This window comes from Saccostrea cucullata, unplaced genomic scaffold (genome assembly GCF_032062105.1).
Source record: "Saccostrea cucullata isolate Sc308-1 unplaced genomic scaffold, CSIRO_AGI_Scuc_v1 ctg111, whole genome shotgun sequence".
In the NCBI taxonomy this organism is placed as follows: Eukaryota; Metazoa; Mollusca; class Bivalvia; order Ostreida; family Ostreidae; genus Saccostrea; species Saccostrea cuccullata.
This window is the reverse complement of record NW_026936933.1, coordinates 102715-126662: the sequence shown is the minus strand read 5'-3', so window position 1 is coordinate 126662 and position 23948 is coordinate 102715. Positions and strand designations below refer to the sequence as shown.

Below are 23948 nucleotides of genomic sequence, written 5' to 3'. Positions count from 1 at the left end.
TGTCCCAGTCCTAGTATACCCCTTAAAGTTTTAGGGGTATACTGGATTCAACATGTCCATCTGCCTGTGTCTTAATTTGTCAAAGTTAATTTTATTTAATATGCTGTCATGACCAGCAGCTAAAGTGATTTAGATCAAGGTCACAAAGTTTATATGTTTATATTTTTGGTTTTGGGTGAATATTAGGTTATATATACTTTGGCAAATTAAGGTTCCTTTTGAAAAAGAGATCTGTTGTGATCTCATTGGATGTAATGATAATGTACAAGATCATTCAGTAATATGACTAAGAAGTTATGTATTCTTTGATCCAAAACATTTTAAAGCTTGAACAGTGGGTAATTGTATTCTTAACTCACTAGAGATTAACATGACCTTCAGCTAATTACATGTCAGCAAAATTCAGGCCATCCCCTTGGCCATTTGCAATAATTGTAGCTAGGTTGCAGAGATTGAAGTATGTCTTCTCTTATTCCCTTGTTGGGGTATTAGCCCTATTTGGACATTTTTTTAAACAACCCACTGTTTGAAAATTTGAATTTTGTACTTAATATCTTTGTATTATTAACTTCTGTTATTAGATGAAGACATTTACCTTTTAGACTTGACTGTTAATTACATATTGAATTCTTATTGTATTTGTATATGTATATATGTTTACTTTCTTAAGATTTTAGATAATTTCATATTTTTTGCTATGACTACAATTTGTGCTAAATTCTTAATGCATATTTAAATTAAAATGAAAGGTTGTCATATTCACGAATAATTGCATTTTTGGCTATTGTCAGTTGATCAACTGTTGATTTTATATCAAAAAATTTGTACAATTGTTAACATTTCTTTAATCCACATGTATATGTGTAACAACTCTACTGAATGTCTTTTAAGTTTGTGAATTTTTTTTTACAAGTTATCATCTACATGTTCATGTATATTCAAAATAATAGTGCATAATATCACTTTGTAGAATATTGTATTGGATATATCTTATCTATGCTGTGTACAATTCAGTGTACATGTGTATTACCATTTATAGAGTTCATATGTCTTACATGTACAAACAATAATTATGTTTCAGAAATTGAGAATCATCTGTCCCTTAATTTTATTAGTATGACTTTTGCATTTAAATACCGACAACACAATTTTGTGTTGAGAACTCTTTTATCCTGATATGTTGTAATATTTCTTGAAGAACATTGAAGGACACTCTTTGATAGACTGTAGTGATTGTGACTCTAGAGCATTCTATTAATTGTGATTCGATCTGACTCTTCCAGCTATAGCATACTTTGTGTGATACCCATCTTCTCATAATTAATGCCAGATATATCATTGCAAAAATTAAATATGTGTCACCTTAGAAAATGTGGAAATCATAAGTTGGATGTCTCCATTGACTGCATGCCTTTAATCTTTTGCTGAAATATTTTTTTTTTGCACTATTGCACTATTAATAATAATAATTCTTATTTGTACTATGAACTTCAATGGAAATTATGCTTCTTAAAAACAACTTGTGTAAATAACATACAATGCTTACAATTTTAAAATGTCACTACATTGTCATGGTTGAATTTATGTATGAAAACTCAGATTCCCTGATTCAAATAAATAAGACATATCAGGTCATGTAGATTTTTCTGAACGTCAGGTGCATTAAGATCAAATTTAATGTGTACAAAATCTATGATTTAAAGGTAAGTATGGAAAGAGGGGGTCAATGGCCAGCCCGTAAAGGGAGGTAAACCTACCTCTTTTAGAAGACAAAAAAAAAAGATGCTGATGAATATAATTGCACATACAATATGCTACATCTGTAATGAAAATTTAAGAGGAATAAAAGCGCCCCCATAAATTGTTCAACAAGATTCTTTGAATCAAGGGTTCTGGTAATGCAATTATGTAAACATAAGGTACTATGCATATTGGTAAAACCTGAAAAATCTTCTTTTTTCAATCACGTACACATAAACCTTTCCCGTTTTCGTTTTCGCTTGCATTGGGAAAGGTATGTATATTGTGCGATTGTATTTTTTAAAAAATGATTTATATATTTTAGACAAATATGCGTATTTTGACTGCATTTTCAAATGTTTTTCCAATGCTTTATACAGTATACTCTTTATTAAGATTTATTGTCATTTACAATCATTATGTTTTAAATTTAATTATACATCATTATTCTACTGATTTAATGATGTTTTTGATTTAATTACTACCTGGTACTTCACATGTATGTATGTGCATGATTTAAGTTTCAAGATAAGAAATGTATTTAAAAATAATGTATATTCTATTATCAAATGTGTCAACATAGTTTAATATGTATCATCTTGTTTTGAACATTTTATATGTTAATTTACTCATATTGTTTCCTGCAAATAATTACTCAAGAATTGCATAACTTTCTGAATAAAGTTTTTAGCATAACCATGTATTTTTCTTGTTTGCTGAAGAAAGTTAGTAACTGATTGCACTTGTCAAGCTGAATGCAAAATGCAGTAATTATAATGAACATTCTTTGGCTCATAAATGGAATTACAGTATGTGCATGTATGTCTGAGGCCTAAAAAGAACACAATTAGTCAGATTGGAATTTAAGCATCCAAATCATTAAAATGGATTCGATATACTTGTATCATGACCCATTTGGGTTCAGTTTTAATGATGCAAAAATATAAACTCATAAAATATTTCAAGTCTGGAGACGTAATAAAAGAAAAAAAAACGTTCTAAATTTGAAAAGATGGCTCAGGTGAGCGATGTGGCCCATGGGCCTCTTGTTTTATATCTTTAGACTTGGTAATGAAAAATAAATGATACTTAAAATAAAATTGAAGGATCATTAATGTCCAAAGATCTTGCCAGTGTCAGTGTCATCCTTAAAGGTCATAGGGTAAAAGGAATTTTTTCACCACCAGGTGTGGTTTGTCTAAGGAAACTATTATTATCATCTTCAGTTCAAATAAGCAAAGTTTTCCGATTAAGCAGTGAAGTATTTTATCCAAGAAATCTTATTTGACTCCTTTTTTGCAGCATTTTTGGGTGAAGAGACTGAACGTTTAAATTTGCTGGAAAGGAAAATCAAACGCCCACGACTTGCAAGCACTGATGCAGAGGAAATTTCTGAAGATTTAGATGTAAGACATAATTGAGAAATAAGTAAAGTAAAGAAATAAACAGATAAGCATTGCTTATTTGCAAATAAAACAAAGATAAAAAAACTTGTGTTAAAATCTTTGTCATATATGAAGAGTTTAATACAGAGCATTCCTTTTTGTTGTAGGACATAGAAATCTGTCTGCAGGACCATACCCTGGAGAAGAAGAACCGACTACAGAAGTTGGGACAGGACCTGATGGCTAACTCTATCATGGTGGACCACATCAAGACACAGCTGGACACGTATAGTGACCGGTGGAACATCCTTGACTGCCAGGTTAGTAGGAGGGATATTTCTTAAAATTTAGATTTTTAAAACATTTTTTTTCCTGGCCAATACTTCCATTTTGCTGTACATTTATGATATTCATCCCAGTCCCAGTGTCTGAGTAGTTCTGAATGTCCTCAGCTGGTACATAAAACATCTGTCCTAGGAACTATGTGCTTGATTTATCTTGAGATGATAGTAGAATTGAGTTCCTTGATGATTCAATACATATATATGTATATATGTAGATTTTACCTTACACATGGCAGTGAAAAATGAGCCAGTTCATATAAAGCAGTAAATTCAATTGTCATTCTAAGACTTTGTATAATCTTTCAGCAAAACATCAACAGTGTTTTATAACATAACGTAATTTTTGCAATTGTACATTGTAGGCAAGGGAGAAAATCCACAATCTAGAGACCTCCATTAGTCAGGCCCAGGACACAGAGAGGAAGATTCTAGAAATGACAAACTGGATGTCCGACATCGCGGACCTCCTACAGAAGAGGATCGATGCCGATGTCGTAGCTGGCGATGTACCAGGGGAGTACGACTCGTTAAAGGAGGAATTCAAACAAAACGAGGAAATGCTGGGAGAATTGGAGGCGTATTCTGCGGATTTAGAATCACAAGGCAACATGGAGGCCAGTGCAAGGCTGCACGAACAGATTGAGTTGCTGCGGAAACATTTCGCTGACGTGTCAGTGAAATTTCGGAAGTTTCAGAGGCCGGCAGACTTTGAGCCGAAGTTTAATCGAGTGAAGCGGGAGTTGGATAGCATTGGGGATCAGATACACTTAGTGGAGGTGGGGTCGGAAGACCCAGGGCTGCTACAGGAAAAGTTAGACATCTGTGTGGTGAGTGGCAAGATACTGTAAACATATTACATTTAGTTGTGTATTCTCTTGGCGCCTTTGGCAGAGAGCAACTTCCGCTAATTAAAGGACAATGCTTAATGTCTTGCACATGTAGAAATAAATAAAAACATAAGTTAATCTTCGATAACTTGTTCAAAATTCAATATCCACCAAATATTGTACATGCTAAGTATAATACATTTGCAGTATCTTTTTGATTCTTTAACTTTGAACCTTTTACCAATGTCACTTGGAATTCAGTCTGTTCTGAAAGAAAAAAAAAATAAAATATCTGTCAGTGTAATGTGTACTTTTTCCTTGTTTTGGCATGCAAGAATAGAATCATTCATCATCTCTGTGATAGTAAATATGCTTTATGAAAAAAATAGTCCTCTTAACTTTAAAGAGTTCATTGAAAAATCCAGACCAATGAACTAAATGATGTAATTACACATGTTACAAGACCTATTATAAATCTATCTGCAAAATGCTTATGTATCTTCTACTTCTATGATTATCAATTCTTTGATTTAGAAAAAAAGTATAGTATCGTAAATCATTTGTAAGATTTATGGATTTCTGAAATAATTGAGAGAGCAAGGTGCTTGAAATACATCATAAACAAATCACAATGACAGGGTTTTATGGCTTCTTAAGGAGCTCTCTGTCAGCTGCCCAATAAAACAGACATGAAGGACAATTTATATATATAGACAACAGTGCTAGATCTATCGGTCATTTTGACCTATTTTACATATCTTACAAGTAGATCCCAGTAATTCTAATAATACTAAAGGGATATAAGTATTAAAGGCTGGGTATGTATATGTATGTTCCTTACATGACATTGTATATGTTATTTTTTTACCATGAATAATATTTCAGTTATTCTTTGGGCAAAACTTTTCTTTCTAACCATTGTTAGTAGGTAAATCTATCATATGGTATACTGGTAATTCATACTGTGTCATTCAATGGCACCTGATCTTACCTCTGATGTTTTAAGGGGTCCATGTTTGCTCTTCTTCCAGTTTGTATAATTTAGTGAACTTTTCAGCTTGATTACTCATTATCTTCAAAATTCATGTTATTGTTGATCATGTTGATATTATTTTGCAGAAATTTTACCGTACAATGAGTGAGTTGAAATCGGAGGTGGAACATGTGATTAAGAGTGGGCGACAGATTGTGGAGAAACAACAGGTGGAGTTTCCTGATAAGTTAAACAAACAGATGGATGCCCTTAAACAGCAGTACAATGATCTAGGGGGCCAGGTAAAATCATATTTCAAATAGAAGTCCATTTATCTATGGCTAATATTACAATCTAATATTCAAATGGTAGTGCAATGAAAGCTTGGGTATAGGGTTTCAAAGAATCAAGTTGTTAAGAGGGGAATTCAAATTTATTTGTATTTAAAGGTGTTTTATGGTATTAAGAAATAAGTATCAATGCACCAACCCAAGAGTCTCACTGTAAAGCATGTAGGTTAAATAATCTGTTCCATCAAAGATGATTTTAAATATTCTGCACTTTATAGGTCACGAAAGGCAAGTCCTCCTTAGAGAAAGCATTGAAGCTGGCCAAAAAGTTGAAGAAGGAGACAACCACAGTAAAAGACTTCCTGGACTCGGTCAACAAAGACTTGGATACCAAGGAGGACACAACTGGAGTCCGGAATCTGGATACAGATCTCTCTTATGTCAAGGTAGAGAAAGGGGTTCTCCATGTTTAAAAGAAAGATCCATCTTAAAATTAACAGAAAATTTACTCCAAGGGTCTTTTAAAAGAAACTAGTTGACAAAATGTAAGCAGATGAAGCCATTCATATAAAGATAAAAGATTTGTGTAATTTTCAGGGTCCTAAGTTTTCCGAAAAACTTTTGGAAATCAAATGGGTACTAATTTTGCTCCTTTATTAGCAAACATGCTTTTGTGTTCCCAAGTAGATGTTGACTTTTACAATAATGCATCAGTCCCACCATGATGTCTGAATTTCATTACTTATTTTCAGTCTGTACAAGAGGAGATGCAGAGAAGGGTGTCGATGTTGTCCACGATGCGAGAACTGGTGAACCAGATCCAGGATTTGTCAGAGGATAAGGAACTCCCGGAGGCCGTCACTCATATAGAGGGACTCTGTGACGAGTGGGACAGTCTGGCCAAAAGACTGACCGTCAAACGGGAGAAACTATCAGTAGGTTTCTGAAGAAAATAGTAAAAGTGTAGCAGAAATGATAATCCTTTTCAGTTTGAATAAAATGGAGGAGGGGTTGAAATTGTGTGCTTAAGGATGGGGGATGGGGGTGAAGATTTCACTTGTTATGAGGTAAATTTAGCATCAGATTCTAACAGCAAAATGAGCTTACATGTAGCTGTTATTCATCTTTTCTTTCTGATATGATGAAATGTTATGATCATATGAAAATAAAAATGTGTGAAATTTGAGGATGATTAAAACACCAGAAAAAAGACACATGTAGTAATTATTTTTTCCCTACAGGATGACATCAATACCCTAGAACTCCTCTTTGTCGATTTCCAGACTTCGTTAATGAAGGTCAAAGAATGGCTAGCTAAGGCTGAGAGCACATTATCAGCCCATGAGCAGCTCTCTGTGTACCAACAAATGTCTGACTACGAGAAAGAAAAAATCAGCATCCTCCAGGCGGAAATTAATGACCTGGTCGGTCAGGTGGAGGAAGTTAGGGACTCAGCTCTCAGTCTCATGAGTAAGAGTGAGCGCTACAGTGCCATGGTGGAACCAGAGCTCACTCACCTGAATCAGCGCTGGGAAGACATCAGACAAAGGGTAAAGGTCAGTGTGCATGTGTAATCAGACCAAGAGGTGAGAGGTCAGTGTGCATGTGTAATGCGAGTCTGGTGTGAGTGTTTAGCTTTTGTATACCTGTGTACTCATAGTAGATTTGAGACTGCTTCGTAGATAGAAACTTCTAAAAAAAATGCTTTTTTTTAGCTGTCTGCAGGCTTCTTTTTGTTGGAGCTTAAAATTAGCTTTGCTTTATGCATACATTATAGAGTAGATTACTAGCTACATGTATATCTCAGTAATAGTAGGGAAAGGACATGACAATAACTTGAATTTTGGTGAGGAACATACCTAATATGCTGCTGTTTTATGCGATATGGTAAAAGTGCATGAATATTGATTAGTATCTGTATCGCATGAACACCTTTGGTAGATAAATAACAGTTTTTGAATTCTGATTTTCTTTAATTTCAGCAAATTCAAGAGCAACAGACAAAAGATGGTAATGTTTCCATGGAAATTACCAAAACAACAGTCAAAGAGGTATCCCAGAGTTCCATGCTTTCATCGGCTTCCCCTTCTAAGGAAACAGATGATGGGGAATTCCAGGAACAGTATGACACGGTCATGAAGGAGGTCATCGTCCTTGACAACAGCCTGGTCAACAAAGGTCAAGTGACCGCAGACGACTTGTCTGGCAGACCAGAGGAAAAAACAAAGGTAGGGAAGCTCTCCAATGAAAGGAGGAAAATTGAGATGATATTGGGTGCCTTTTTAGCTCACCTCGACGAAGTCGAGATGAGCTTATGCTATACCCCCGGCGTTGGCGTCGGCGTTAGCGTCGGCGTCCCAGGTTAAAGTTTTAGGAGCAAGTCCATTCCCAAGTAACTATAAGCCCTACCTGAACCAAACTTGCATGGATGATGCATCTAGGGATGTACACTACCAGACTTGCTTCGGATGCTGGATCTGACCTACATTTTCTAGATGAGTGACCAGGTTAAAGTTTTTGGAGCAGGTCTATTCCCAAGGAACTATAAGCCCTACCTGGACCAAACTTGCATGGATGATGCATCTAGGAAAGGACACTACCAGACTTGCTTCGGATGCTGGATCTGACCTACATTTTCCAGATGAGTGACCAGGTTAAAGTTTTTGGAGCAGGTCCATTCCACAGGAACTATAAGCCCTATTTGGACCAAACTTGCATGGATGATGCATCTAGGGATGGACGCTACCAGACTTGCTTCGGATGCTGGATCTGACCTACATTTTCATTCCCAAATAACTATAAGCCCTACCTGAACCAAACTTGCATGGATGATGTATCTAGGGATGTACACTACCAGACTTGCTTCGGATGCTGGATCTGACCTACATTTTCATTCCCAAGTAACTATAAGCTCTATTAGGACCAAACTTGCATGGATGATGCATCTAGGGATGGACACTACCAGACTTGCTTCGGATGCTGGATCTGACCTACATTTTCATTCCCAAGTAACTATAAGCCCTAGATAAACCAAACTTGCATGGATGATGTATCTAGGGATGGTTTCTACCAGACTTGCTTCGGATGCTGGATCTGACCTACATTTTCATTCCCAAGTAACTATAAGCCCTAGCTAAACCAAACTTGCATGGCTGATGCATCTAAGGATGGACACTATCAGACTTGCTTCGGATGCTGGATCTGACCTACATTTTCATTCCCAAGTAACTATAAGCCCTAGCTAAACCAAACTTGCATGGATGGTGCATCTAAGGATGGACACTATCAGAGTTGCTTCGGATGCTGGATCTGACCTATATTTCCATACAAGAGACCGGGTTAAATTTTTGGGAACAGATCAATCCGAATGAACTTGAAGTCCTTGATATCTGCAGTATTAACAGTTATGAATATTTGTTTACACGATACGTTTTTCACGCTACTCGCATAGAAATGTGTATATGCCATGTAAGGGGTTAAACACAACTTGCAAGAATATTGTTGTTTGGATGAATACTAAATATTAAGAAAATATGATGTGAGATTTGCATTACTTAAACTGATAACATTCGTCAAGGTGAGCTTCGTAATCTTTGATTACCTATGTTTGGTGTTTATAAAATGCCTCCAAAGTTTAGGAATCATTGAAAAAGTTGTGCGTGATTTATGGACAAAGGAATTTATATAGACAGTTTTTCAAAAGTAATGTTAAATTCATGAATTTTTTTTGTATCAAATAAATGTAAATTTTAGAATTTATTGAACTATTCTTAATTTGTGTAAAACTGCTAGGTAGGAAAACACTGATTTTGTAACATTGATTTTTCAGGTTCTGGAAACAGAAGTGAATAAGTTACAGCTAGATGTATCTGGTATTGCTGATCAGGGAAGACTACTGGCCCATAAAATAGATCTGGATGATCATGACAAGGCCATCCGGATCTACCGACAGGTGGAAGATATGAAGGTCAGTCATCCAGGGGAAGGATAAAGGGAAATAACTCTCAGTAGATTTATTTCAGTAAACTGTTTATCCTATAGCAGTGTAGAAAAGAAATTAAAATTTGAAATTTTGGATAAAAAAGTCATGTCAAATTTTATGTTGACATGATATCTTTGAAATTTGTATGCTTTCTGTTGTTTGAACACTTTTGTCTGAATTTAAGCAATTTTTTTTTTCTAAAATTTGTTGTTCTTACATTGAAAACTGCTTGTAGCACATGGAAAGACATATGAATTTCATCTTTCAAACTTAATTTTCAGTCCAAGTGGAATCAAGTGAAGACAAATGCAGAGAATAAGAAGACAATTATTTTGTCCGTGGGGACGACGTACAGTCAGATACAAAGGGAGATCAAGGACCTCAATGTGTGGTTAGACAACATCGAGAGGAGGATCCACTCGGTCAGGAAGGAGGATCTAAAGGTAATTAGGGGGTGTGGATCATAAGGGATGGAAAATAGGATTCCTGGCGATGATCTAAAGGTAATTAAGGGGTGTGAATCATAAGGGGGGGGGGGGGGGAGGGGGGAATAGGATTCCTGCTTTCCTGGCTTGTATGATCTATCACAGTCTCAATTTTACGAACTTAATTTTTCAGGTGATTGAATAGAATTCTCACTGTAAACTAGTTGTAATTTGCAAAAAGTTTTATTTGCAATTCCGCAGTCTGAAATCCAAGTTCATGTTAAAGATTGCAGTACTCACAGTTATTTAGTTCACATAAATAAAAGATGGATTACATTAATGCTTAAAATCTAACTATGTACAGCAAAACTCAGTTATAACAATGTCACTGGAACCTAGGAAATTACTTTGCTATATCCGTATAAGGAATGCATTAAATTTATGTAGCTGGAGATATAAGATAACTTCGCTATATCAGTGAAATCGCAATATCCGTGTTTGTACTAAGAAAGTTTTGCTGTATGAACCAAAGCACTGTGGAAATATTGCAGCAAAAACTGTTTTTTGGAGAATGAATTTTGAGAAAAGTGGTGCAAACTCATTTTTATGATTAGAAATGTCATTCACTGATCACACAACAAAAAATCTCAGAAAGTGACGATAAGACCACCAGTGTATGAGCTTTTATAAGTGGGGTGTCTGATCAGTCATTGTAATGAACAATGCCAAGATGTGTTACTTCTGTAATTGATTCATCTCTTTTGGTATGTGTTGATAGCTTGTAGATTTTGGCTCTTTCTTATACTTACGAAAATGTTTATTAGGAATGTATCGATATATAACAGTATGTTGTGGTACATTTTTCTTGAAGTCAGTAACTTGTACAGAAATCTAAAATACCAGTTTTTCAGTTCAGTTTGAATTCAGAATTCACATCACTTAACTGCTTTTGAAAAATGTTTTTTTTTTTTTTTTAAGAAATAGAATTTTGTATAATTGATATTGTGGATTGAAATTTTATATTTATTTAACCTATAAGGTAGTTTTTATCCTCTGAAAATTTCAAGATAGATCAAGTTTTCTTTAAAATATAAATATATAATAAAAATCATATCGAAATATCTATTTAAGTCATTTAGAATGGATTTGAAATAAGAGAAAAGTAAATCACTTTAAATTCCAGAGAACTTTTTTTTTCACTTGATTACACTTGAAGACCATCTAATTGTGGAAATTTTATTCTCAAGATTAGTATCATTAAAGATTTGTATACAGAGCCCAGAATTCTTAAAAATTGTGTATCATAGTGAGAGTTAAGTACCGGGGATCTATAGTGTTACAATGCAGAAAAAAAGGAAGAAGGACTAAGAAATGATCACATTCAGGTAAATCTAACACCGTACGAGTTGCTGTATCTGTGAAACATTTATACCACCCTGTAGTTAAATTAAATACTGATCATTTGGCAAGTAAACAACAGCTAGCATCTGTTGCGTCTAAGAGAGTTAGGAATTTTCGAAAATGTTCTGTAATTTTCTCTACTACGCTTGTTGGAGTTTGCTGTGATGGATATAAAACCCTGCAGGGATCTGCCTCCCCCTCCCCCTTTCTTACGGACGTATTGGTTCAGTTCTCCAGGTGAATTTCATCGAAATGTCGGAAAGACAGGCCAGAGGTCATGCTAGGTGTTAACGACCTAGAGTAAAGGCCTGATGATGGAAGTAATCAGCGGTGTTAATTAAGCATGCTCCCAGAAAATTAACCAAGTGATGAAGATCCAGAATTTTTTTTACCTTAGTAAATTCTTCAAGAATTTTTTTTTATAAGTTTCCTTGGTAATGAATTTGTGGTATCCATTGATTGCATTATCTTGAAGAAGATGTCATGATGTGAAGGCAAATAAAACTATATGTGCTGATTTTGTCTAAAACTGAAGTGAAGAATTGATAGAGGAATTATATACACATCTTAGAAATATATGGACACACATTATAAATTATTCATCTGAGTCAAAAGTGCATACATTTTCAAGTCTTGTTAAAATAATGGACACATTTTAAATTTCAACAGGATAAAATTTTATTTTTTGCACACATAGATAAACGAGACAGTCATGCACTAAGATGTGAAAAATTCTGTGGATATTCAGATTGGTGAATTATCATCATTTTATACTAAGGTTCCTTATCTCATGATGCAGAAATAATCGTAATTTGTTGCAAATGATTTGCTGTGCAGTCATGGATCATAATTCTTCCTTGGAAACGGAAATTTTTTTCTATGGAGATAAATTAATCAAGGATTTGTTGGAAGTAACAGTGTGAAGCAAGCACTTAATCTGTTGGTGTTAGAATCATCTTTTAATACTCCATAGACATTGTTTTGTTGGAATTTGTTCATTTTATGCCTTCAGGATGCTTTAGTTTCCAAAGAAATTTTTGCTGAACCATGGTGACTTTAAAGGAATTAATTTCAGGATCTGTATGTGTTTATAACCTGCATTGAGATTATTAGAATAAAATCAATAGGGATTTTCATTAGAATGCAGAGAGTCTGGAATAAAATATCATCTTGTGTCACAGAAAAGAAAATGGTTAATTATGCAAGGTAACCGGAATAAGGAAACTTGATTTGGCCAAATTGGAAGAAAATGGATCATGAGGAAACTTATGAAAAAATGTGAAAAAAGGCCAACTGAGAGTATTTGTGATGGATTTCTATCTTGTCAAAGAAATGTACATTGGTCATGTGATTGTCAGCTGATTCATTAAAAAAAATCCAAAATGGACATCCCAGCTGTGTTTATGATGGTTGCCATGGTATCCATTTTATTTCTGCTCGGCTACATTGCTGTGGTGTTGACATACGGAGTGTGGATGATGCGACAAGTAGGATAAAGTGATTTTTTTGTAATTCTGCTTTTAAGTTGTTTGAAGAGTTGTTGCCCTTGATACAGACTTATTTGATAATTGAAAGAAAGAAAAGAAACCCACATAAAATAATTAAAACATCCCTTACTCAAAAAGAAAAAGAGAGAGAAGACTGATTTGTATAAAAAGTTCTGAGAAAAAAATATTTTTACTGAATGATTGTATACACTGTTACATTAAGAAGGTATATTGAAAAGAAGCTATTACATTATTTTGATTCAAGCAAAGTATGGAGAATTGTTAACATCTGTAGTGCATTTTATCACAAAAAATGTATCTATAAAAGTGAATTCAAAAGTTCCAACTCTTTCTTGCTGAATCCTAGAATTTTGTATTAACACAGCTGCATAGCTCCTTTGCACTGCCCAAATCACATATTACATAATCTTATCTCATAATGCTTCAAAATGTTTCCAATTTGTGAATGTAAAGAAGAAATTGATCTTAGAGCAAGCAGACAAGTTGTCTCTTCAGACACTTGCAGGAATTCGTTTTTTTTCTTTAAAGGACTCTTTCTTATACAGAATAGATTTTAAGTATGCTAAAGGGAGGCAAATCAGTGAATAATTTACTTAACAAATGTCTTAAGAATTTTGATGCACTTCAGCTGAAAAATAGATCTTTTATTCTGAAAAATATACCATCTTGGACATTATTCTTCTAATCCTTAATCCTGAAGTATACATTTTCAGAATGAAAGCATTATTTAGAATAATTGTTACCCAAATAAAATTGAAAATATAGATCACCAACTTCAAAGAGTACCAAATTAAATTCATACAATTCATTTGTGTAAAGGTAATTCAATTTCTTCTCATTTCAGGCATTTGAAGAAGAGCTGAGCAGAAGACAAAGAAAGATAGAGTCTGTCAATGAAGAGTCCAGGCAACTGAGTGCCCAGGGGGCAGGAAATCTGGTGGAAGAAGACGTGTCACGCCTCAATCAACGATGGGAGGACATCAGTCAACAGGTCAAAGGTCGCAGGGACATCACCACCCCAGATCGACCAATGGTGTTCAAGTCCTCAGTCGTCATGACAACCAGTGCAGCAGCAAGGATGTCTGGGAAATCTCCAGTGGAGTATCTACATGACTTACAGAAGCTGGTGGAGGACTTGTCACACATTCATACAAAGCTTTTGTCACATGTTCTACATGGGAATTTGTTTGACGATATCAATCAACAGGGAGAGATACTAGAGGTAACGATAGGACTGGCATAATATCACCAAATTATGAAGCTATATAATATAGACTTGTGCTTTTCCATCCCAAGCACTGTTTTTGAGCAACTTAATTGGTACATACATTAATATCATCACAAATTTTTGTTCATAGAAATCTTCATCAGTATTCTGCTACAAGTAGTCCCAAAATGTAGGAAGGTTTTAAGCTGTATGGGAGAGAAAATATACATATTTAATGCATCTGAAAATAATTCCATCTTAGTGCAGGAAGATGTTAAAAACAATAAAAAATTCATTTGGGAATTTCTGGAAAACGTCAGGTTTGAAAGCTCTGGCTTCATTGAAGTCATATAAATCCTTACCACTGCTCGGAAGTGTGAGATCTTGCACTCTAAGCAGAATATATTGATCCAAAAACAAAAGTCTTCAAACTGCATTTTTAATAGGATTGTAAAGTTATAAGGCTGAATTAATGGGGTGGTAAATTGTGTCAATCCGCAGGAAATCCAAGGTCACCTGGAGGGGTTACATCCACGAATGGAGGAGCTGGAACAGCAGAGACAGGCGGTGTTACCCCGGTGTTCCCCCGAGGAGGCAGGGAGGGTCAGACTGACCCTGGAACAACTCCGGGCAGACTGGACTCAGATCAACAGCCAGTTCAACATGTCACACAAGTAAGGCAATAACACTAGCTATTAGCTACAGATGTATTCTTCTTTTAGATATGTATAAATGCATGACTTAAGCAAATTAGACCTTATAGTCTCTCATAAGTATAGATTTATGATGATGAACATGTCTTCAGTGCTGTCTCTTTTGTTCATTTGTCAGGTCAGAACTTCATTTCTTGGCCCTGAATATTGAGCTGCATGAAAAAGTTAATAATTGGGAGCTCATAAAAAAAGACATCTTTGGCTCATCAAAATTGCATCTTTGGTCCTTTCCTGTTTTCCATAAGTTATAACAATAGTGACATAACAAAAACAAGGAGAGGATCAGAAAGTGTGATTTGACCTAGATTAGGTTAATTATGTCAAGATCAGGTCAAGGTCAATTTTTAAAGAGGTCAGTATCAAAACAGGTATTTGAATATGAATTTGGCTTTATTGGAGGCGTTTTCAATGCATTGTCATATTTTGGTTTCAATACAAGTTTGAAGATGTAAGGAAGAATTGTGTGATAAAAATTTTTCAAATTCTTAATACTTTATCCCTTGTTTGTTAAATTTGTAAAGTTCACAAGAAAGCCTAAAAACTGACTGTGACTGTCATGGATGTCAGGGGTAATGATTAGGTATAGTGTCCTTACGGTAGAATAAGTAGCTTTTACTGCACAGCAGGAACAGATTTTGTCGCCTGGGAAAGTGTCAAGTTTAATTATTACCCATCCTAACGAGTTTATGGAACTCCTTTTTTGGGATCACAGTTTTCTCTCTCTATTAATTTCAAGACTTTTTCTAAAGGAATTAAATTATAAGACTCGTATTATTAGATTTTTGTCAAATATGGAATAAAGAGTTAATGGCTTAATGTATCCTCAAGGACTCGTATTGGATATTAAAGTATTAAAGAATGCATTAGAGATTTTAGCTGTAAAAAATATTTTAGATAAGTAATCCTTTTTTCAAAATTTGATTATCATGAGAGTGTCATTGGTGATAGAATTATGTCTTGTCTCATTCATACAGCCATGAAGAGGATCTAGATGTAGCTGTTGTACAAACAATAGGCAGGGTATTTTTTTCAAAATCAGTTTAGTTTGATCTGATTATGTTCTAAAAAAAAAAAATGTGTGTCATCATCTTTTAAAAGACTCGGTTTAAATTTTAACGGGACAGATTTTAACGAACTTTGATGATAGAGATTTATAACTGTCGTATTCAATGAAGAAACGCTAGCTCTGTGAAGTTAATCAGCCTGAGATGTTCTCTGTATATTGACGTGGTTATCAGCCGAATAGACACAATCTCCGTATCTCGTTAATCTGTACAGATATTTAAACTATTTGCTATGTAATGACCTTGCTAATTATACAGAGACCATTAACACTGAAACATTTGTACGCACCTGAACATCTCACTGACTATTGATCTAGATGGGTTAAAATTGAAAGGGATGATTGTCTTTGAAATTTTAAAAAAAGTTTTTTTGGAGAAAAAAAAACCTCAGTTCTTGCTATTATTGGGTTGTTAGTGTTTGAAGTCAATGGGTTTTGACTGCAGGTGACCTTGTGTTGTAAATGGTTTTCTATAAGGTCATTACGGGTCACCTGATCTAGGGGAATCCTCTTGTTCTGTAATCTGACTGGCTGTCATTAGGGGTGGTCAGGGGTCGCGACCCTGCGGGGTAATCCTCTTGTTCCGGAGTTACCCTAATTTTGGTGATTGGGCAGATCTAATGATAGGTCTGTCATTTTCAATGGCTTTACTCAATGACTAGACAAGGGTGGGTGGTTCCTGCCACTCGGAATGAATTATATGCTTGATTGAACTGCTCCAGATCACTTCGTACCGTAGTTCATCTAAAAAACAAATTTTTATTTCTGGAACATCTTGTATGGAGAGCCTGAAGTTCGTATATGCAATATTCTGAATAATGTTGATAGTTTGAAAAATTATTAAAGTTTTATTTTGAAAAATATATTTAGTTCAAGACTCCTTGAACTCTCCAAGTCTATGAGATCTGAAAATATAAAGCATCATTTAAAAGTGCATAACTATGGAATTGTGCAAAGAATTTGACACCAAGTGTGGCATTTAGAAATTTATATAGAAAATTGAAGTGTGTGTGTAAAGTCTTTTAGAATGTTAAATTTGCTTTAATACAATCAAAGCGTCCTTCAGAAATACAGGATATCAAGTGGCACTTGTAATGGCCACTGTGTCTGTTTATATGGAAATTCTTCAGAGGTTTCTTTAAAAGGCCAAAAGATTTTTTTTTAAAGAGAAAGAGAAAAGAAACCATGCAAGCATGTTTGTTTGCATCCCAAAGTACCTCCCTTTTAGAGAATTTGGTTTATCGTATTTGTACAAGAATCATAAGTTCCTTTTAATAAGGCTCTCTGCATTTTTTAGCATAAAAAGATTCCATTCAATGTTTGCTCTACTCTGTCTGACTTTCAAACAATGTTTAGGAATTTGTTATCCCCCTCCCCCTTAAAAACATGTTAATGTAAAAAGTAACAAAATGTCTTTATGTGGGGGAAAAAAGTTGATTCTTTTCACCATTTAGATTTTGTTTAAAATTTCAAAGTTATAATGAAACAAAGACATTTGTTAATTTTGAGATAAACTGGATAAGATACTGAATGCATGTAAAGTATTTTATGTAAAGAAACAGTACTGCATATGTTAGAAAAGAAAACAGTGATATATACAGTTGACTATAATAGCTATCTAGGCCATGACTGTGGTTAGGGTATTTACGGTAATAGTCCAGACACACGATCAGAGTATGAACTATTTGTCAGTGATTGGATTAAACAGGAAATAAGGAAGAAATTATTTCTTATTTATTGGATTTATTTACATTTTGTAAAAAAATTAAAATGTTGAAACACAAGTGAGGAAATTATGGCAAATTGCAAGATTCAAAATCGGACATTTACGGTGCCTTATGACCCAGAGCTAATCAAGTAAGTTAATTGGCTTAATTAGTATCAGTTAGTAGTATAATTTTACAAGTGGAGGTTTTTCTTGAATTTTTTATTCATATTGTAAAATGTTTCAAGAAATGGATTGTACAGTGCATATTTAAAGGTCCCTTTTCTCACAGATGAAAGAATATGTTGCTTTCTGTATTAAGCAGTAAAAATTTGGAATTAGATAAAATGTAAACCTTAAAAAACTGCTAAGAGTTTTTCCCCAATTTAGTTTACACTGGACATTTCATATTGAAAAATATTATTGATAGGGGAAAACAATTGTAATATGGATTTCTGCAAAACATAATATATGTGTATATGATTTTGATTGTAGGTTTATATTTATGGATGAAATCTGACAGCAAGAATAATCATTTTACTACAAGAAAAGAGCTTAATTTATACCTGTAAATTAATACCTTGAATTAAGGTTAAAAATACCTTTAGAATTGTGAATATATAGGTACAAGTAATTTTGCTTGCTGTACTGTAAATAGTGTAAACAGACACCTGTCAGAGTTTATCAGTAAGAGTATATACAGATAGGTAGTCGTATATATCTAGATAGGTAGTCGTATATATCAGACAGGTAATCTACGATAATTGACACCTTCGTGTACGACGACCCTATAGCTATCAATCTGTAATGAAAATATTATGCCAAGGTATAAGTAATGAATATATGTGTTACATAAGGACGTGTAATTATGTGGACCTATAGTTTGTAAATTCACTGCATAGCACATACTAAATACACTTTGTACAAGTTGTGCAGTGTAATAAATGGAAAGGCTGGGTGTAATTATCTCTAGAAGTGTTCAGGGTATCTGGAAAAGTCATTCGTGGAAACATAAGGGGGTTAGATTTTTGGGATGTGGTCTGGGGGGGGGGGATAACATAGGTTCATAGAAGATCTATACTTTTGCAGGAATTAAAATTAATGTACAAAGTATTTAATATATGACTGTATACATCATATACACCTATAAGGAATCTGAACAGTTCATCTTGATTAACATATAAGAAACCCATGCTTCTTTCATACATGTTTTAATTCAAAAAAAAGTCTGTAAATGTCTCCCAAGTTATGTCATTATAAAGATGAGGCACATTTTGTTGTTGTTTTTTTTTTTACAACAGAAATTGGCATCCAGGGGGGATGGGTTGTGATTATAGGGGTAAATACTGTATTTTGAAGTTCTTATTTCCCTGTATTAAATACACTTAGGCTGGAAGTATTGTAGTATGTTATATTTTAATGTATGTTTGCACATTTTACATGTGTCAGTAATTTCATCTTTCAAACACACTCAAGTACAGGTTTAACTGACCTTCAATTGAGCCTGGCACTATTATGTTGGTAACATGGAACACATACATAGAATATCAGAGTATATACATTGTTTACAGTTCCAGGAAATATTTATAGCATGAGGCTGTCCAAAATAGCCACCGTCAGTAAAAAGCTTTGGTATTTCCACAGTTCACTATTGATTAACTGTGGTTTTTCGGTGTTGCATGTGCAAGTATATACTGGCCAGAGAGAGAATACTGTTTACGTCCTGCAAGGGATTATTGAATTAAAGATGCAGAATCCCACAGACAAAAATTAATGATTCAGCTGTCAAATGCCTGGATATTTTGTGGTTGTTGATGCCAATTATACCTTTTGTGTTTGACAGCGGAATAGTTAGGATGGTATTCAAAGGATTTTTGTCAATTTTCCCTGGATGTATGCGAGATTAACTTAATTATACCAGTGTTCGAAAATTTAAGGTTGTTTGGTACGTTTTATAAAAGTAAGGATGAATTCTGTTTATTAAGGCGATGGACGAGAGCTTCGGAGCAGTGGAAACAGTTTCATGCGGACCTTAAGGAGATCACCACGTGGTTACTGGTGGCGGAGTCTGACCTAGAGATGAATGGGGATATGGCTCATAAGGTAAGAAGTTCTCTATTTTCTATGCTTGCATGAATTCATGGTTGTATTTAATTATGATCAAGAGTCATGTGGGAACAGGACAAGAAAGTAGGAATGCATCTGTACACCAAGTCTTTTTTTTCCCTCTCTGGACCTGTGTATTAGATATACAAATGTACATTGACAATATATGCATTATAATTATAAGTATAAAGTACCTTTGCTTGAAAACTAGGTAACTTACATGTAAGTGTAACATGAAATTCTAAACAATTGTTCATTAGGCACTTAAAAATTTCTTAATAGGGAATGAGGAATAATTTTTGGAGATTTTAGATAGATATATAATAGTTGATGCAATACATAATAAATGTGTATTTTGTGCAGGAGATAAGTAATGGCCTTCAGACCCACCGTGCAACCTTAAACAACATGAATGCCACAGGAAATGACATCATAGCTCAGTCCAACATGTTGGAGTCTAAAGCCATGAAGGAGAAACTGGACTCCATTAACAAGAGATGGGAGACTCTGTTTCTGGCAGTCCAGGAACAGACTGACAGGTGGGTGGCTTAAGCAAGCTCTATAAACTGATCACTGAAGAGTTCTATGCCCAGGGTTGTTTTATGCAGATAGTAGGGATGGGTATCGCCAAAAATTTCGTATCGCGATATAACAATTTTTTCCCCAAAATATCACGATAATATCATGATATTAATTTTTACAAATAATTTTTACAATGATTTCAAATAAATAGTCATTATTTTTCTTAAAAATATGCTAGAAAAACAAAATTTCAATTTTTTGAAATTTTTGTACAGCTGTATACATAAAATTAATCATGTCTGGATGGTAAGATGTTGTTCTTTTCACCTTTTACAACATTTTTAGACTTTCTGTAATTGTTATTTGAAAGATTGAACAAATAAATGAATAATTGCTGGACTTTATAATATGTACCTAATTAAAGGTATTTAGGTCTTCGTATCACGATACGTATCACGCAACAAAAAACCACGATATACCGGTATACCGATAAAATTTCACATCCCTAGCAGATAAAGTGATATGCCCTTTTGAAGTCATTTTGAACACATGGATATCTACAATTTAGGATGTCATATGAAATAGGTTGAAGTATAAACACTTTTGGTTTTCAAAAAGAAATCAGATTTATAATTAAAATGAACATGGTTTCATAATATCCTACAAGACAAAATTTGACTGGAATAGCCTGTCACTTGACAATTTTTAAAATAAAGAAATAATAATCAATTTCCCAGTTGGAGTTATCTCTCTTCTCAGAGGGTTGATGGACCTTAAATCCAGAATTCATCATGTAGTCTAAGATTACATTCCATCTTAGATGTGTGATTAGAAACCTAATGGAACAGACTGTTTTGGAAATCAAATTCCCAAAGCTTTCAGCTTGCTGTTTTACTAATTCAGAGAGATGTCTTAATTTTGCCATTGTCTGTTTCCTTTAATGTGATGCCAGAAAAAAAGTGAAAACTTGGATTTATATATAGCTACATTCAGTAAGTGGTTTCTGAAAGGTTAATATCTTTTTCTAGAAACCATCCTCTGTAATGTCTAGAAATATTCATGCAGTTGCTCTAGGAATATCAAAACACATTTCACTTAATAGTAAAGATTTTCAAGAGCCCCTCATTAGGGCCCCGCAAGGATTTGCGGGTGCCCTATAGTAATCACTCTGTCCGTCCGTCTGTCTGTCTGTCCGTCTGTCACTCTTCCGTCCACAAATTTTCTGTTTTTTTCTAATAACTTTTTTTATGGTTGCCCAATCAAGTTCAAATTTGGTATTGTAGTTCAGTAGGCAGAAATACATATTTTGATGCTAAGTTTGGTTCTCTATGTCTTCTGGTTTGGAGCTGGGGTGGTGGGGTAGATTCCTTAACTATGCATAAGAATGAACGGGCAACTTTTTTTATGGTTGCCCAATCAAGTACAAATTTGGTACAGTAGTTCAGTAGGCAGAAATACATATTTTGATGCCAAGTTTGGTTCTCTATGTCCCATTATTTTGGAGCCGGGATGGTGGGGTAGATTCCTTAACTTTATATAAGAATGCATTGGCAAAGAGAGATAACTGCTGAAGATGTTCCCATTGTAAACTGAATGCTGCTAGGAGTCCCTTGGGATTAATTAGCTTTCCTCCTGAAGAAAATCCAGAGCATTATCTTTATCTGTCACATTGAGATTAATTACCACCTCTCTCTGCAAATGAAGTTTGTTTTGAAGTTAAATCAATTTGGAATGGTATGAACACTCTGAAATGTGGATTTAAATATAAATTTTTATTATTTAATTTTGTTTGATACATGTAGTTATGATTTCATTGAATTCTAAAAAAAGAAGTAGATTAAAGAAGATTTTTTGATTTACTTTTTTTCACTTTTTTTTTTAATATATTAATTCAAGAATATTATGAATTTTTAATGTAGCTGTATAAAAACCCCATTCTATCATTGATACTGAAAAAGTTCTTATTGTGAATTTAGAAGAAAATGATGAGAGAGGTACAATTAATCCCTTGGGATTAATTATCTAGCCTGCTGCAGAAAATTTAGTAGGCTTTTCTTTATCTGTCACTTTAAGATTAATGAAAACCTTTGTCTGCAACTGCTGTTTGTTTGAAGTTAAGGTCAAGCCTTCATGATATTTGCATTCATTGAAGGCTGGCATTTTATATAACACAAGCTTCTTAATTGTTTAAATATACATTCATTGTTAAGTTGTTCTTTACTGCCTAATGTAAATACAAGGATATTATTTTCAGGTTTTTGAATATTCAGGAATTATCTTGAAATTTTAAGAATACGGTTGCTGTTGCTTATTCTTCGTACATTTATTAATCATTCTGTAAGCTGCACCCTTTTAATTCTACCCCATGGCGGGGCCCTTGCTGACTGGTCAGTTTTCTAGTTGATAGACATAATACATTTAAGCAGGCTACATATATGCATGCATGGTTATATTTTCGTAGATACAGCATGCATTTTGGTTGGGGGAAGCATTTATGACTTTTTGCCAGCAAATGCCCCCTAGCTTTATAGTGTCCTGTAACACAGCTATTGATTTAGGAGTTACTCCATTGTGGTGAGTGTATATACTGGCATACAATAGACTGTTCTCTACTGCCAGTATTATTGAATTAAGATGTTGAATTCTGGTGAATGAACTAGTCGGTGGTTAATATGGTTAAGGAGCTAGAGGATTGTGTGTCATTGAGCTAATAGAGACAAATATATATATTGTGGTATTTTCTGTGGCCAGTTATCTTTTATGGTTAAATTCTGTTAATTAAGTCCATGTGGATTTACAGCTTTCCCGCAAGAGTAACATGCAATGAATTGTATTAGGAGGCTGCATGTCATATACCTTCATGGAATGTTAACCCGAATTTTCTCTGTTTCAGGACCTGGACCTCGGACTCCAAACAATGGGAAAGGTTCCACGCGGACATGAAGCAGGTGACAACATGGCTGCTGGTGGCAGAAGCTGATCTGGAGAGGAAGGGGAGGGCAGCACATGAGGTAAGGTGGAAAGAAGGAGTACAGATAGATGCCTTGTTGTTTTCAGGACACCTTACTTTCATCAGATAGTCAAAGAGGGGGAAATTCTCCCAAATTTTGGTTATTATATATTGTACATGTTTAATCTTTCATGTGATAAAAATAGATGTATTTGCAAGAGTCACTTTGTGTAAGCAGATAGTCGCGTATAATTATTTTAAAGTGAAGTAACGACAAATGCAATGGTGATTTTTCCCATATTACAGTTCAGTCATAATAATTGTTTTACTTTCATGTAATTTTTGATGATTTTATTTATGATGAAAGAAAGGTTTTTAATGTTTTTTTATTTTATTTAAGACATCAGCTTTGTACTTCTGAAATATACTTTCGGCCTTTTTGTAGGAGTTGAGCAGTGGTATCAAGGATCACCAGAACATCCTAAACAACATGAACGCTGAGGGAAATGAAGTCATTCGACAATCTAACAAGGTAGACGCGGTGACACTGCGACAGAAACTGGACTCCATCAACAAGAGGTGGGACAGTCTCTGTCACGCTGTCCTTGACAAAACAGACAGGTGAGTAGAGGCTACTACACGGCTCCAGGGTTGTCACTAAGGTTTGAAATAGCAGGGTACATTAAAGAAGTAGAAGGGGAGTTAGGGTTCCTATACTAAGAGGTGTTTAGGAGGAATATCAGAATAATTCATTTCTGGGGTTAAAGAGAGCTTATGTTGTTTTTTTAGCTCTACTGGTCAGAGACC

General features: G+C 34.5%; 2 protein-coding genes across 9 annotated transcripts in view; both read left to right on the top strand.

The window, feature by feature from the left end:
- Positions 1-8092, top strand: part of LOC134246897 (uncharacterized) — a 211539-nt gene extending 203447 nt beyond the window's left edge. Inside the window, exon 6 of the mRNA XM_062729246.1 lies at positions 7824-8092. The gene's annotated coding sequence lies outside the window, so the exon portion shown is untranslated. The remainder of the gene's footprint in view (positions 1-7823) is intronic.
- LOC134246891 (dystrophin-like) overlaps positions 1-23948 on the top strand; it is a 156460-nt gene that overhangs the window by 69844 nt on the left and 62668 nt on the right. For all 8 annotated transcript variants that reach the window (XM_062729235.1, XM_062729233.1, XM_062729234.1 and 5 more), the window contains 16 exons: positions 3043-3146; positions 3293-3445; positions 3832-4296; positions 5416-5571; positions 5838-6005; positions 6312-6494; positions 6801-7115; positions 7542-7787; positions 9389-9526; positions 9823-9984; positions 13720-14097; positions 14584-14756; positions 19549-19666; positions 20033-20208; positions 23085-23202; positions 23587-23762. In XM_062729235.1, the coding sequence (XP_062585219.1) occupies positions 3043-3146; positions 3293-3445; positions 3832-4296; positions 5416-5571; positions 5838-6005; positions 6312-6494; positions 6801-7115; positions 7542-7787; positions 9389-9526; positions 9823-9984; positions 13720-14097; positions 14584-14756; positions 19549-19666; positions 20033-20208; positions 23085-23202; positions 23587-23762 (3229 nt within the window). The remainder of the gene's footprint in view (positions 1-3042; positions 3147-3292; positions 3446-3831; positions 4297-5415; positions 5572-5837; positions 6006-6311; positions 6495-6800; positions 7116-7541; positions 7788-9388; positions 9527-9822; positions 9985-13719; positions 14098-14583; positions 14757-19548; positions 19667-20032; positions 20209-23084; positions 23203-23586; positions 23763-23948) is intronic.